General features: G+C 47.3%; 1 protein-coding gene across 7 annotated transcripts in view; it reads left to right on the top strand.

The window, feature by feature from the left end:
* Window positions 1-15,991, top strand: part of PITPNC1 (phosphatidylinositol transfer protein cytoplasmic 1) — a 270,127-nt gene that overhangs the window by 168,235 nt on the left and 85,901 nt on the right. For all 7 annotated transcript variants that reach the window (XM_086687793.1, XM_086687795.1, XM_086687794.1 and 4 more), the window contains one exon: window positions 12,301-12,372. In XM_086687793.1, the coding sequence (XP_086543919.1) occupies window positions 12,301-12,372 (72 nt within the window). The remainder of the gene's footprint in view (window positions 1-12,300; window positions 12,373-15,991) is intronic.

The following is a 15,991-nucleotide window of genomic DNA, read 5'->3' as shown; positions in this document are numbered from 1 at the left end:
CCTTTCTCCTTCTCTTTGCTTTAAAATTCTTCTTCTTGGGGCGCCTGGGTGGCTCAGTGGGTTAAGCGTCCGACCTCGGCCCAGGTCATGATCTCGCGGTTCGTGAGTTCGAGCCCCGCGTCGGGCTCTGTGCTGACGGCTCGGAGCCTGGAGCCTGCTTCTGATTCTGTCTCCCTCTCTCTCTGCCCTTGCCCCGCTCGCGCTCTGTTGCTCTCAGTATAAGAATAAACATTAAAAAAAAATAATTTAAAATTCTTCTCTTCTTCTTCTTCTTCTTCTTCTTCTTCTTCTTCTTCCTCCTCCTCCTCCTCCTCCTCCTCCTCCTCCTCCTCCTCCTCCTCCACCTGGGTTCCTCTTCTCAGTTTTCTGGAACTGTCATTGCAGTTTATTTTCCCAATCACCCCATTGCATTGCCACCCACCCTATCTAGGTGTAAAGTCATACATGGCCCTCGGAACCCAAGAACCCAGTGGAAGCCCGGATAGCTCCCCTTCCTTCCTGTGCACCTTTGCCTGCATGATGACTGCAATTCTGAGTAGATGGGAGGGACAGCTGGACATACGCCTTCTTGAAACTGGTGTGTGTGTATGTGAAGGATCTCTGCCTAATAGAGGAGTTTATATATGTGACTGTGTGTGTATGTGTGTGTAAAACACTTTACAATTATGGGCAAAATTAATGAATTAATTAATAATTAAAAAAAAACAAAAGTATTTAAAAACGGAGTAAAGGAAGTTGAGAGTTACTTTAAGATCTAGATATCTATCAGCTGCCTTTACGTACAGATTGACCACCCATAGTCTCCTAGTTTACAAACAACACAGACTGCAGCCCCAGAGTCCAAAAAGACAGTAACTCCTAAATTCTAGACTTGATCTCACGAGCCCTGTGGCACATTCTCGTGTAGGTCTCCTGCTGGTGAAACTTGAAAACATTTGCAGATTCATTTTTACTAATGATCCCATCTCAGGCTGAAATACCCTGTACGGCCTTGGAGTACATTTAATATGATAATATAGAATACAGTACCAGAGAATCAATGTCTTCAGGGGAATTCCATTAGAGAGAAGGTCAAGTCTATATTGAGTTTAATGTTCATGGATAGCAGGGGGACCCGTGAGCACGGAGACAGAACAAGATGGCCGGAGAGGAATGCATTGAGTTCCGGACAAAAGCTAAAAGGAAGTGATCTTTTGAAAGCCTATAAACACTTCATCTACCCCATGCCAGCTTCTCAAGTCTTCCATTTAACAGTCTTGTCTTTGAGCCTCCTTGGAAGGTTTGTCCTCAGACGTGGAAGGATTCCGGCTGGTAACCGGCAATAAAACACTGCTATTGAGCTCAATCGTTGGTTCTCAAACTTTGCTTTTGTTGGTCCAGGAGGTTCCATGGACATGCCTCACCAGCCACCATGTCCCTACATAATGCTTTATTTGTAGAAAGAACCCTGGTGCCATTTAAAAAGCGGTGTGAACTCCAGGACTGTATCATCCCTGAGATCCTTCCTCATCCGTGAACAAGTATGATGGATGAGATGGGAACCACTTGAAGTAGCCATTTCCCAAACTTCCTTCACTTACACCTCCTCCATCTACTCAACCATGCTCTTTATAATATGCTCCCCTTTAGGTTAAAGTGGACTAAAATGAAGAGAATTTCTGGAATACCTTGCGATTTCCATTAGATCCCATATAGTTCCTTTGGGATCTCATTGACATATTTATTTACTTTTTTACTGCTTTGAATTTTTCTTTCCTACTGAAAAAGTAGATGTTTATTGTCAAATGCAAGCATTATAAAAATGTGTATCAGGGGGCGCCTGGGTGCTCCCTGGCTCAGTCGGTTGAGGGTCTGACTTCGGCTCATGTCATGATCTCGCCATTTGAGTGAGTTCGAGCCCCACATCAGGCTCTGTGCTGACAGCTCAGAGCCTGCAGCCTGCTTTGGATTCTGTGTCTCCCTCTCTCTTGCCCACCCCCCACTTACACTCTGTCTCTCTCTCTCTCTCTCTCTCTCTCTCTTTCAAAAATAAATATTAAAAAAATTAAAACATAAAAATATAAAAATGTATATGAGGGCAGATAAAAGGGGCTCGTGATTTCTGCTGATCTCCTCCATGAGAATATTTTGGTGTCTGTTTCTCCATGTTTTCTGTGCATATACTAACATGCTTTTTTTTTTAGCATGTTTTTGTTTTCTTTTTACAAAAATGGGTCATCCTGTTTTAACACTTTACATTTTAATGGCTGTAGAGTTCACCGTAATGTACTTAACCAACCCTCTGTTGGTGGTCTTTGGATTGTTTCCATGTCTTTTCTAAAAGTAGATGTTTATCGTAAAATACAACAGCAATGCGATAATGAATGTTTTTTTTCTTCGTAATATTTTTTACACTTGAGAATTTCTGCCCTTCCTTGAGTCCTGAGCAGGGTTTTGAAAGTACTTCACAGCGGGAATCAACTTAAGCCATCATATTTAAAATCAGTTTTTGAAAATGATTGTATTTGAAAGGTACTAGGATATTTTGGCATTTGAAGGGATATCACTGTGAATTTCTTCGATGAATAATTACTTCCCCAGTTTATCTTTCTTTTATTTTTAACGTTTATTTATTTATTTATTTATTTTGAGAGGGGGCGGGGAGGAGCAGAGAGAGAGAGAGGAAGAGAGAGAATCCAAAGCAGGCTCTGTGCTGACAGCACAGAGCCCAATGCAGGGCTCAGTCCCACAAACTGTGAGATTGTGCCCTGCGCTGAAATCCAGAGTCGGACACTTGACCGGCTGAGCCACCCGGGCGCCCCTCAATTTACCTTTTGAGTAAACAGTTGTTTTCTTCTTCGGGCTTGTTTGAAGTAGGACACATCTATCATTTGGCAGATGTACACACACACATTTTCTTTGTTCTCAGGGGCCACAGGACAAACTGAAAAGCAAAGCCTGTCTCTGCCTTAGTCACCATCACCCCTGACCGAGTGCTCAACTCCACTCGAAGCACTCGTGTGCTTTCCCAGTGCTCAAGAGGCAGCAGAATGTAGGGTCACAAGCACGAACTTCCTTGCCTGACAGCTTGAGCTGAATCTCAGCTCCATCATGTAAATGTTCCATGATTAACCTTTCCGTGCTTTTGTTTCTTATCTGTAAAATGGGGGTAATGATAGTACATCCCTCATCGAGTTGTACGAGGGTGAAGAGTTAATAACAGAATTATCATAGATCAAATACTTGGAATAATGCCATATTATGGTCATCGTTACCTCATATTATGGTCATCATTACCTCAGTGCTGGGTCATGTCTGTCTCAGCATGGGCATAAAGCATGCTGACTGTGGTTACCCTGCATCATCATTTTCACCCAAAGATATACCAAAACTTCCCAAGGTGAAGAAACACCTGGGCAGTAAGTAATAAATGTTGGAAAGGATGTGGACAACCTGGAACCCTCATATCGGGAATGTAAAATGGTGCAGTCGATTTGGAAAACCACCTGACAGTTCCTCAGAAGGTTAAACGGAGGGGTGGCTGGGTGGCTCAGTTGGTTGAGCATATGCCTTTGGCTGAGGTCATGATCTCACAGTTCCTGGGTTCGAGCCCCACCCTGAGCTCCACACTTACAATGCAGAGTCTGCTTGGGATTCTCTCTCTCTCTCTCTCTCTCTCTCTCTCCCCCCCATCTCTCTCCCATCTCCCTGCCCCTCCCCCACGGCACGAGTTCTCTCTCTCTCTCACTCTCTCAAAAATAAATAAATAAAGATGAAAAATTTTTTAAAAGAACTATACTGTGAGAGAGAATATGATTTTCACTTTCCTTTGTAAACTGATGTAGGGTGGGATTACTACCCTTTAGCTCATGGTTTTCATGGGTGCTGTGGGCGTCTATAGCGTGACAGGAATGGCGATCCTCTACCTGAACGGCGCTCATTCTTCCAGAAGTTTTGTCACCGCACGCTTCTGAAGGGCAGCCCCCTGGAGAGCCTCAGACTTGACTCCCCTGCCTGGGTCTCTGCGGCCACCATTTGCTCTCTCTGTGCACGGGTGGGGACTGCAGAAAGGGTTTTCGGCACCACCCAGAAGCTAACTATGAAATTCCCATGGGCTTGCCCCTTTCTCTTTAAGACTTGCTTGTATTTAGTTTTCTTCTCGTAAGTGTTTCTGATTGCCATAGCAACCCTAATCAATCACCGGACTAAAAATAGCCCTTTCATTTTTCCAAAGCATGTCTGTAGTGAATTGAAAATTCAGCCCTGCCGTGCATTTTGCATAGGCTGCTTTCGCTTCCCGACACTGAACCTGGGAGTTGCTTGGTCTGGAAAATTATTCTTGCAGAAGCCGAGGGAGGTACTTTGCTTGTTTTTCCTGGCATTCTTTTTCCCCAACTGCAGATTCTCTCGTCACTTCCAAAAGATACAAGCACATGCGTTCAAATGTTCGACAAAGAACCATCACTTTCGTGCACGTTCAGCTTTAGGTGCTAGAGATTTCACAGGTACCCGGCGATCTCCTTGGCTGCCGTTGCGTTAGGAAGGCAAATGAAAGATGTGTAGATACTGGGTACAAAGGAAGCTTGGTCACAGCGGGAGCGGATGACAGCAGCCCTACTGAGACTCTTCTGGCTCCGGAGGATCTAAGCTAGCAAATCAAAGTGGAGATGACGGCAGAACTCTGCCTCGTTTCTCTGATTTCTCCGTGACACAGCTACTATTTTTACGGGGTTAGGGGCAAAACAGACCCTGGGTGTAAGAAAGTGAATATTTGTTACAGTTCTCCTGGCCAAGCTGTTTTTCTTCTAGTCAAGAAGAGAAAGGGAGAAAGAGAGTTTTCGTGAGAAAGAAGATTCCAGATCTTGAAAGGGCCCAGGAGAGGAAGGAGAGCAGGGAGGGGCTGAATGACTCATGGTGTCCCCCAGGCTCCAAGGGGATTAGGGCATTTTATTGCCCGTCTCCCTGCCTCATCTTACTACCCTAGAGTCACTGCCCCAATCTTCTGCCTGTAAGCAGGGTCATCTCGTGGGGCCCCCGGGGCTCCCAAATGCTGTTTTGTGATGCTATTTTTCAACTCATCTGAACCTCAGTTTTTGTAATAAGGCTGAGTGAACGCGCAGGCGTAGAGGCTTTACATCTAGGAAAGAAGAGAGTCCACGGGGATCCCGGTAGTGTTCTTGTTTCCCTGCCTGAAGCTGGCAGGGGGTCGAGGGAAGCAGAGGAGAGGTCAGGGGATCGAGCCCCTGCTCAGAGGCAGGAGCTCCCAGGCTTTCAGGAAAAGGAGGACACTGTGGGCACGGACGATAGGACGCGTCCTCAACAACAGAGCGGGTCCAGCGGCAGAGCGAGGCGGAAAAAGCCCAAACCCGCTCTGTGGCATGGCCACCGCCCACGTCGTGGGAAGGACCAATCGAGTGTCCTTTTCTTGCACCGCACCCACAGGCCCACAGCCTCCCAGTGTGTCCATGCACCTATGCAGCGGAGGATCTCCCCACCCAGTTTATTTTCTCCCCGCGGAGCCTGTGGGATCTCGTGAGGACCGGTACGGTGGGACGGGCCAGCACCCGAGGACCTGTCCCGCCAGACACTGCATGGCCCTTTGTTAGATCGTTCAGTCTTCACCCCACGGCGCTGAGGTTGGTATCGTCTCCGTTTTATGGGTGAGAAAACGAAGGCTCAAAGGGACTCAGGAATTTACTCCGAATCACACGGTAACTTGTGAAAAAAGAAGCCAGGGCTCGAACTAACGTGCATCTCACTCGAAAATCTGTATTCCTTCTACTGTATTCTTGCTTCCTGTGGGGTCATTGTGTCCTGCTCTCTCTGTGGTCATTGACAAAGCAGTTGACCTCACAGCCGGAGCTACTAAGTTCCAAGAGTACAGAGTCCCCATTTCCTGGGACCTGTTCACACTTCGACTTGAGTGATCTTTTACTCAGATGAAAGCCGGATGGGTGATTTGAAAGGGAAGCAGTGGTTGGATTCTTGAGGTTGGGTGTTGTGTTGGCTTTTCTATCGTCACATAACCAATTTCCCACAAACGTAGCAACTTTAAACAACACGCATTTACGGCCTCAGAGTGTCTCCTGGGCGCAGGTTGGCAGGGTCCTGGCTCAGAGCCTCACTCGGCTGGGCTCCAATCTCATCTAGGCTCAGGGTCCTCTTCCAAGCTCACTAGTTTTTTGGCAAGTATCGGTTCCTTGCTGTTGTAGGACTGAAGTCCACTTTTCTCATTGGCTGGTCTCCAGAGGTCTCTCTCTCTCTCTCTCTCTCTCTCTCTCTCTCTCTCTCTATCTCGGCTCCTGGAGGGTTCCCTTGGGCTCTGGCCACATGGTCCTCTCCCCTCATGGCAGCTCACTTCTTCAAGAGCAGCCAGAATCTCTGCTTCTTCAAAAAATAAGTCTTATGTAAGGTGTACCAACGGATCACCTTGGTAATCCGATCAGAGGGGCTCCTACCCTATGGTGCTCACAGGTGTTGCCCACACTTGAGGGGAAGGAACTGTGCCAGGTGTGTTTATCAAGGGCTGGGAATCTTGGGGGCCATCTGAGCATTCTATCTGGCGGGAGGGTTTTAGTCTTTCCTTCAGGTTGTCCTTCATGTTGGATCATGAGCCAGATGGGACTTGAAGTGTTCACTGTTCCCAAGTGACTGTACCCTAGAGAGCATAGGAGTCCTCCGAATCACTTGACGCCTTCCAGGTTCAGCCAATGGGGGACGCTCCTGACGTCTCCCTTCCTGCAGCATGTTCCAGTTGGTTGTGTCTGGGTTCCCCCCTTTTTTTTTTTTCTGCTCCCACACTCCTGATCATTCCTTCAGTGTTACGGAATCCCCCTCCCTGATGGAAATGTGTCAGAATCTTTAGGGGATGTGACGTGTTTGGAGAAAGTCTGGGTTTGGAAGGTGGGGTACTCCACTTTGAGAAATGTGAGAGTGACCGGGTGAGATGGTGTATTCCTAGCTGGAGCAAAGCCCTCCGTCACAGAAGCTTTGATGCCCGAATGACGGGGTGACTGTGACTTACGCCATTCCTCGTGACAGCAGGAGTGAGGAGGGGGTCTTCTTGATGGAACAGTGTTGCAGACTTATCTTCTGGCTGGTGAGGTGGACACCTGGCAGCTAATGGTGATGATGGACAAGGAGATAAGTGCTATGACACAGGTACAAACAGAACGCTACCCGCACACATGGGGTCAACATTCTGACATGGGATTTGAGATGGGCTGTGTAGGAGACTTCAGGCTAAGGGAACTGTAGGCAGGAAAAAACAAAAACAAAAAAAAACATGGCAGCCAGAAGTGTTCCAGGGAGTGGCGAGCACTCTTCTGTGGTGGACTATGGGAGGAATACAGGACAGAGATATAAAGAAAATTAGGATCGGATATAGAAGACTCTAGGTCTTGCCTTTAAGGGGGGAAGCTGAGCCAGCAGGATTTGGAGGTTCACTGGCCGTGATGGGTGAGAGTAGTGGATTGAATGGTGTCCCCTCAAAATTCGTGTCCACCGGAACCTCAGAACGTGACCTTTTTGGAAATAGGTTCTTGGCAGATACAATTAGTTAAGGACCTCAAGGTGCAAGATGAAATCACACTAGATTTAAGATGGCCTGGGGGCGCCTGGGTGGCGCAGTCAGTTAAGCGGCCGACTTCAGCCAGGTCACGATCTCGCGGTCCGTGAGTTCGAGCCCCGCGTCAGGCTCTGGGCTGATGGCTCAGAGCCTGGAGCCTGTTTCCGATTCTGTGTCTCCCTCTCTCTCTGCCCCTCCCCCGTTCAAGCTCTGTCTCTCTCTGTCCCCCCCAAAAAAATAAATAAATAAACGTTAAAAAAAAAAAAATTAAGATGGCCTGAATCTAGTAACTGGTGTCTTATAAGAAAAGGAGAGGACACCCAGAGAGACGAGGGTGATGTGAAGACACCGGTAGAGACTGGAGGGAGGCAACCACAAACCAGGGAGCCCCTGGGGCCACCAGAAGCTGGAAGAGGCAGGGAAGGGTTCTCCCTGGAGCCTTCCGAGGGAGGGCAGCATTGCCAACACCTTGATTTCAGACTTCTGGGCTCCAGAACTGAGCAGGTAAACTGCTGCGTTATACTACCCTGCCTGTACCAATTTGCTACGGCAGCCCCAGGAATCTCATACAGTGCAGGGAACATTCTAATTCAGTATGGACCTTTCAGTTTGGACCCTTGCTGGGGATGGCCGGCGGGGAGCTGCATACGTGAGAAAAGCAGGTGGGGTTAGACGTCAGCTTGGGAGGCAGCCAGATAACATGGTCTAGGAAAAGTGAGGGGCAGATGAGATTCCCCAGGGGAGAGGGTTTGGTGCAAGAAAATAGGGCAGAGGACAAAATCCGAGGGGACCTCTCCATTGAAGGGGTGGAGGAGGGAACGGAAGGCAGAGAAGGAACCGCTTTCCAGAAAGGTGGAATTCTGGACTCCTACCGAACAGGATAGAGAGTTCCTCAGGGTGTGGACGACAGGGAAGCGATGTTTGTTTGAAAATTCTTTGACTCTCGGTTGTTTCCATACCCTGTTGCTCTGGTTGAGAAGAGGTGAGAGGTGAAAAAACAGCAGAGCATGGGCTACTTTTTAATAGAGTTTGATGGGGAGACAAAGGGAAATGGAATTAATTGTGGATGAAGGAAGGAACATCACCAAGGGTACTTTGATACTAGTTTTTAAGGAAGATGACACCTTTCATGATATTTTTAGGCTGCAGGCAGGAAGCAGGGAGAAGATGCAAGTAATCGATGGAACAAGTTTCCAGGGAAGAGACTTAAAATTTTTTGCTGTGCACCTGCTATGTGCCAGGCACTGTGCTGGGGGTTACTGGAATGATCTCAGTGATCTTCTCAACACTCCTACAGAGTAGAGAAGGGTGGTCTCCCTTCTGTTGCGAGGAAACTGAGGCCGGGAATGCCAAAATAATTTGCTCGAATCCATACATCTCAGATTCGAGCCTGGGTCTGCTGCCCTCACTTCTTCAGTCCTTGTCGTTACATTATTTTCCACTGGAATACAGAAAGCAACATCTTTGTCTGATTCACAAGGAATAAGAAGCAGCATATAGAAATAAGCAGATTAGTGGGGCGCCTGGGTGGCGCAGTCGGTTAAGCGTCCGACTTCAGCCGGGTCACGATCTCGCGGTCCGTGAGTTCGAGCCCCGCGTCAGGCTCTGGGCTGATGGCTCAGAGCCTGGAGCCTGTTTCCGATTCTGTGTCTCCCTCTCTCTCTGCCCCTCCCCCGTTCATGCTCTGTCTCTCTCTGTCCCAAAAATAAATAAATAAAAATTTTTTTTTTTTTTCAACGTTTATTTATTTTTGGGACAGAGAGAGACAGAGCATGAACGGGGGAGGGGCAGAGAGAGAGGGAGACACAGAATCGGAAACAGGCTCCAGGCTCTGAGCCATCAGCCCAGAGCCTGACGCGGGGCTCGAACTCACGGACCGCGAGATCGTGACCCGGCTGAAGTCGGACGCTTAACCGACTGCGCCACCCAGGCGCCCCGAAAAAAAAATTTTTTTTAAAGAAATAAGCAGATTAGCAGTGGAGGAGAGGGAAGTTGTTGGTGTTTCTATCACATGGCCTCGTTAAACTATGAATCAAAATTACTAGTTGCGAGGGAGGAAGAGGTAAGCCCGCAGACTTCTCTAGACCTGGGTGATCTAGAGAAGGGAAGGGATTTATGACAACCTCAGTAGTGAGACACAACAGGAAGCCAGCCAGGGAGAAAGAAGAACCTTGCTTAATCACCGAGGCTGTACTAGGATTAGTGGGCTGGGTCTTTAGGGAAGTTAACCTGTGTAGGGCAAGCAGAACTCGGTCTCGAGATAGACTTCTAGCCGGAAAGTTTTTAGTGATCTTTCTGGAAATGCCCCAGGCCAGAGATCCTCCACATTCAGAGGCTGAGACACCAGCCTCTGGGGCTCTGAGAACCAGCCATCAGATAGCCCCTGGAGATTGTCAGTCCCGAACCCGGTGCTATAGGGGAAGACCTTGACCAGCCCAGAGTTGACCTGTCCGATCCGGGTTTTCCCCGCTGCCTCACCGGAGCCAGGTGTGCTCCCTGCCTCTGGCAAGATTGCCATTCTGATATGAAAATAACCTAAGCCCTTGACTCAAAAATAACAGCATCTGCTAATTTGCATAAGAGTTTTGCATTTCATATTTGGGTTGAATACCCGGATTCATTTGTTTGACCTTAGTTAAGTGGTTTAGAGTTTCAACCGATAAAAACTCCTTGTGGGGTTCCACTCTGATGCACCCGGACCCAGCTCCCCACCCAAGACGGCTCTGTTCTCTCGCCATCTGGCTCTGTGCACGCATTAAGTTGATTCTCAGATGAATTATGGGTTAAAAAGGACCGATCAGTTTGCCGGAAGGCTTGACATTTTTAAAAGGGTCTTGGCAGGTGCATCTCTCCAGGTTCACATGTCAAGAGCTCTGCCATGGGGTTCTGAGCCGCTCCGATTCCTCCAGGGCCTCGATTCATGAGGAGCAGCCCCTCCTTGGAACCCCCAGGGACAGAGGGTGTGAGGGCAGCAACTGTGGAGTGAGAGATTTGAGAGGAGACAGCAAAGAAGGTGTTAATGAATAATCTCAGAGCCTCATTCTCCATAAAGGCAATTACTGGGATTGATTGTTTCTGTGTTTCCTTAGTCACGGTTCAGTTTGCGTGTTTCACTTGGATTGAGACAGATGAACGCCGAATGCACACAGTCACGTGATGTCAGAATTATCAATGGCACGTCCAAGGCCTCTGCCTTCCTGTACACATGCCACTGGGGTTCTCAGCTAGGCTGAAAGGGGATCCTAGACTTGGGGGGATGAAGCACGTGGGGTGAGGGATTGGGGACTAATGGATTTTAGATAATGCACTGTTTTCTCCCCATGCACGGGGTAATGAGGTGGTTTTCCAGTGCAAGCCCACATCTGCATCCCCTGGATGGCTTGTGAAACACAGATGCCCGGGCACCTTCCCTGGAGTTTCTGATTCAGTGGGTACGGGGTTGGGCCCAAGAATTGGCATTTCTGACAGGTACTGCTACAGGTGTGGAGACCCCACTTTGAGAACCAGCTTGGGGGCAGGGGTGATGAAAAGCAAGGACACTGGGACCAGGCCACTAGCCTTGCTATCTTGATGCTACTGTTGACGAGCTGTGTGATCATGGGCCTAAGTTTACTTAACCTCTCTTTGCCTCCATGCCGTCGTCTCTAAAGCAGGGCTGATAACAGTAGTATCTACTTCATGGCATAGTTAGGAGGAATAAATGAACGAGCACTTGGACATACTTAGACTGGTGCCTGATATAGAGAATATGTGCTCTGTGCACGTGGGGTAAATAAATGAAAGCCAGACTCAGGATTGTGAGCCTGTCGGCAGGAGTCTCATTTCTCCGACACCTGCAGCTCCCGGTGGAGTTGCCGGGTCATTTTACCTATTAGGCCTTCAGTCCCATCTCTGGTGGCCGAGGAAGTCACTGGCCAGCTCAGTGGCAGCAGGAGGGAGGTTACGTCAACATCCATCAAAAGCCTCTTCTCAAGTCCCCTTAACCCTTGAAGTCCACTTAATGCACACAGTGTGGTTCAGTGAGACGGGGATGGTAGGACAGAGTGTTTGGGGGTTTTTCCCCCTCGTGCTGGCAAAAAGGGGGGCTGCCTTTTCCATCAAGCTTACCGCAATCAGTTGCTGTCATTTGCGGAATGCCTCCTCTGCGCCCGGCACTTACACGACTTACACACGTGATGACTTAACCCCCAGAAAGTCACTCCTGGGTAATAGTTATTATCCCCATATTAATACTGCCGCGGCTCAGAAAAATTAAATGACTTGTCCAAACTCACGTAGCTATCCAGTCATAAATTCGAAACGAAAAGCCAGGTGTGTCTGACTTCGGTAATCCCATACTAACTACCTCCCTTGCTTTATGGGAATACTCACGTGAAGGTGAAGGCTGGGTCCCCAGCAGTGACAGCTTCTCGCCGCAGAGGTCAGCACCCCGGGACCGGACCTGCCTCTGTTTCAGGGGTTCGCTTTTCTAAAGCCTGTGGTAGGACTGACAGAACGTAGTCTTTCTGGAAATGGACAACGTGCCTTCCATTGCTTGGTCATTCTCTCCGGCCCGGCTTCTGGATGCGATTGTGTTCATGTTGCCAAGGGCAGCTTTTCTGTCCGAATTTGGATGTTGACCTAGTATCTTAACATTGCTGATCGAGAATGGTGCTCCCGACGTGATGGTCAGGAGAGCCTCCAGCGGCTGTACTGAGCGTGTAAAGAGAGGAAGAATGGTATGCTAATGAGACTTTCCTTTTTTCCCCCCGTAGTGTTCCTTTCTGCCAAAATTCTCCATTCATATAGAAACCAAGTATGAAGACAACAAAGGAAGCAACAACCACGTGAGTAGAGCCCCCATGGTTTTGGGGTTTTTTTGATAATTTATTGTCAAGTTAGCTAACATACTGTGTATACAGTGTGCTCTTGGTTTTGGGGGTAGATTCCCATGATTCTTCGCTTACATACAACACCCAGGGCTCATCCCAACAGGTGCCCCCCTCAATGCCCATCGCCCATTTTCCCTGCCCCCCCACCCCCTACCCCCATTAACCCTCAGTTTGTCCTCTGTTTAAGCGTCTCTTGTGGTTTGCCCCCTCTCTGTTTGTAACTTAGTTTTCCTTCCCTTCCCCTATGTCTTAAGTTTCTCAAATTCCACATGAGTGAAAACATGGTATCTGCCTTGCTCTGACTGACTTATTTCACTTAGCATAATACCCTCCAGTTCCATCCACATTGTCGCAAATGGCAGGATTTCATTCTTTTTGATTGCCGAGTAATACTCCATTGTATATATATACACCACATCTTCTTTATCCATCAGTGGACATTTGTAGAACCCCCCCATTTTGTACTGTGCCCTCATCCACTGGGCTCTCAGAGTCGCGGCACTTTTCACAGCCCCTTGGGTGGCCAGGCCCAGCACCCAGCAGGAGGATCTGTACCTAGGACCCCAGACAAGTTCTGGCATTTGCTTTCTGGGGCCATTTCCCTGGGATTTCTCCCTGGAATTACTTTGCAGTCCCGCCTTTCTTCCCATCTTTATGTACTTTCCATGGGCCTCCGTGCGGAAATCTCTGTGGCCTGGAGTGGTTGTCACTGGCATTTGAGGGGGTCGGTGGGGACCTTGAACTCCAGGATTCGGTTTCTGGTCATTGGATGGAGCATACGTCTTCTCAGTGACTGTTCACATTTACCTAGAAAAATGAATGCAAGCAAATATATGTGCGCATGCTGTATATTTGTTCGGGACTATGCTTATATTCACATATATACACACATATCCCACATTAAAATCAGTTTACCCCTCCTGCAAAATACTTACCTTGTGGGACGTTCTGACTCTTACTAGATCTCAGCCATGAAGTTGATTAGTATTGCTGAGAATCCATCTGACCTAGCATTTACACCAGCCTCTTTCTGTTGGGGCAATATAATTTTGAATTGCCTTCTCTTGGGGAGTGGATGTTTTGACCTGTCGAGAGCCTCACCCTGAGATTGGGCTATGGGTTCCATCAGGATCCACTCGGGGAAGAGCCTGGATCGAGAAGCTACACGTCTTCTTCTATGTCATTTACGTGTTTTGCATTTATGGAGAATGATGAAGACCGACACCGGGTCATAACGGTCAAGAGAGAGTTTCCTGACTAGGTGATCCCTGTGGTGCCTTGACACAGCCAAGGGAATGCAAAACAGGATGCAGGAAGTTGTGGAGGGAACGAAGTGCCACGAGGCAAGATCTAAGGACTCCTAAGCATCAGCAACTTGAAATCTTTTATTCATGTGAAAACAGTCACTGAAAAGAACTAAGAAACCCTTTAGAAAGAACAGAGTTGGCCAGGCCTACTCTTGGCTCTTTACATTGATATCTTCTAGAAATATCTTCTAGAAAGTTCCTGCCTGTGGCAGTAACAAATTCTTCTAGAAGGTATAGGTGTATTTGTGGGGAACACAGCTTGCCCTTTCAAGGTGGAATCTGCCTGGACAGAGCGTGAGTGGTTCCCAAGGGGCGTCACTCAAGAACTACCTTTCACACCAGCTTGGTGTGGGAGGAAACTCATTTATTCACTCAGTCTTCAGCAAGGGCGTATCAAGCACCTTCTATTTACATGTCACTGTATGAATCGTATGCATGGTATTAAAAAAATGCAGGCTCAATTCTCAAACGTCAGGTACTCCTACTTTAGCTGGGGGAAAAACCAACAGAGTAAATAATTTAAAATATAAGCACAATAATGGGCTTCCCTTCCTTCAGTATAGAGAGCCACCACTGCTAAGCTCTGAGAGTGGAAAGAGCTGACAGAGCAGCATTCCGTAATGAGCCCTGTACAGTTGTCCCCCCCATCGCTGGAGAGGAAAAATTCATTCCAAGACCCCCAGGGGATGCCTGAAACCACAGATAATACCGAACTGTATATATACTGGTTTTTTTCTTACATATATGTACCCATTATAAAGTTTAATTTATAAATTAGGCACAAATAAGAAATCAACAACCGCAGTAATAAAATAGAACAATATAACAATATTCTTTAGCTTTTACTAAAGCTAATAATAACTTTTATTATATGAATATGATCTCTCTCTCTCTCTCTCAAAATATCTGATTGTTCTCAGCCTTTTTGTGATGATGTGAGGTGATAAAATGCGTACATGATGAGATGAAGCGAGTTGAATGATGTAGGCAGTGACGTAACCATTAGGCCGCTATTGACCTTTTGGTGACGGGTCCGATGGAGGTTCATCTGCTTCCAGACCACGGGTGACCGTGGGTAACCGAAACCGCGGAACGCGACATGCGGACAAGGGGATATTACTATATTTGCAGGGACTGACTTGGCTTGTACCAGGTCACTTCAGCTTCCTGAACTAAGTTAAGAAACCTGGAGTTTATCAGGGGTCAGCAAACTACCTTTTTTGTCAATAAAGTTTTATTGGAGCACAACCACACGCTCACTCATTTGTGTATCATCTAAGCTGCTTTCATGCTACAACAGCAGAGTTTTATAATTGCAACAGAGCTCATGTGGCCCATAAAACCTAAACTATTTACTACTTGAAAAATGTTTGCTCACCCCTGGTTGGAGGGACTCACATCAGAACAGCACCCAGCAGATCTCAGAATTTGACCACTTGATAGATCTCACCATCTGTCCCAGCCAAATGCCCTCTCCAGAATTCCTGGAACTTTCCAGAGGAGAGAGGAATGCCACTGGCTGGGGTACCTTCCCCCCATAAGTTCAAGATCTCCAATGGTTAGCGTCCCTTGGTGGTTGGTAACCTCAAAGGAAAAGTTTTGGGCCATATCCCTGTCAGCAGCCTGAAATAAAAGGTGCTGTGGTGGCCAACTACATTAAAACCTCAATGTCTAAAATAATGTTACATCGTACTTAAACTTGAACCCTTGGTAAAATAAGGACTCTTCTCTCTCTCTCTCTCTTTTTTTTTTTTTTAATGTTTATTTATTTTTGAGAGACAGAGAGAGACAGAGAGACAGAGTGTGAGGAGGGGAAGGGCAGAGAGAGAGGGAGACACAGAATCTGAAGCAGGCTCCAGGTTCTGAGCTGTTAGCACAGAGCCCGACGCGGGGCTCGAACTCATAGACCCTGAGATCATGACCTGAGCCGAAGTCGGACGCTTAACCGACTGCGCCACCCAGGCGCCCCAATAATGACTTTTCTGATTGGAAAATTAATACATGGTTATTAAAACCTGGAAAATGCAAAAGGGTACCCCCCGAAAAAGGAAAAGAAAAGCCAGTAATTTTTCTGTAATTTAGAGATTACTGCTGATAGCACTTCATGTTCATGTTGCAGACCATTAATAAATTTATTTTTTGACCAATTCCCCCAATATTGAATCACTCAGTAGACTGTTTTTAACATGTCGTGATGTATCCTTCCCTATATGATTTTTAAAAATTTTTTTTTAATGTTTACTTATTTTTGAGAGAGAGAGAGAGAG

The sequence above is a fragment of the Puma concolor genome, chromosome E1, assembly GCF_028749965.1.
Source record: "Puma concolor isolate L17-30 chromosome E1, mPumCon1.1.hap2, whole genome shotgun sequence".
Taxonomy (NCBI): domain Eukaryota; kingdom Metazoa; phylum Chordata; class Mammalia; order Carnivora; family Felidae; genus Puma; species Puma concolor.
The sequence above is the reverse complement of the archived record's forward strand: the minus strand, read 5'-3'. Positions and strand labels throughout refer to the sequence as shown.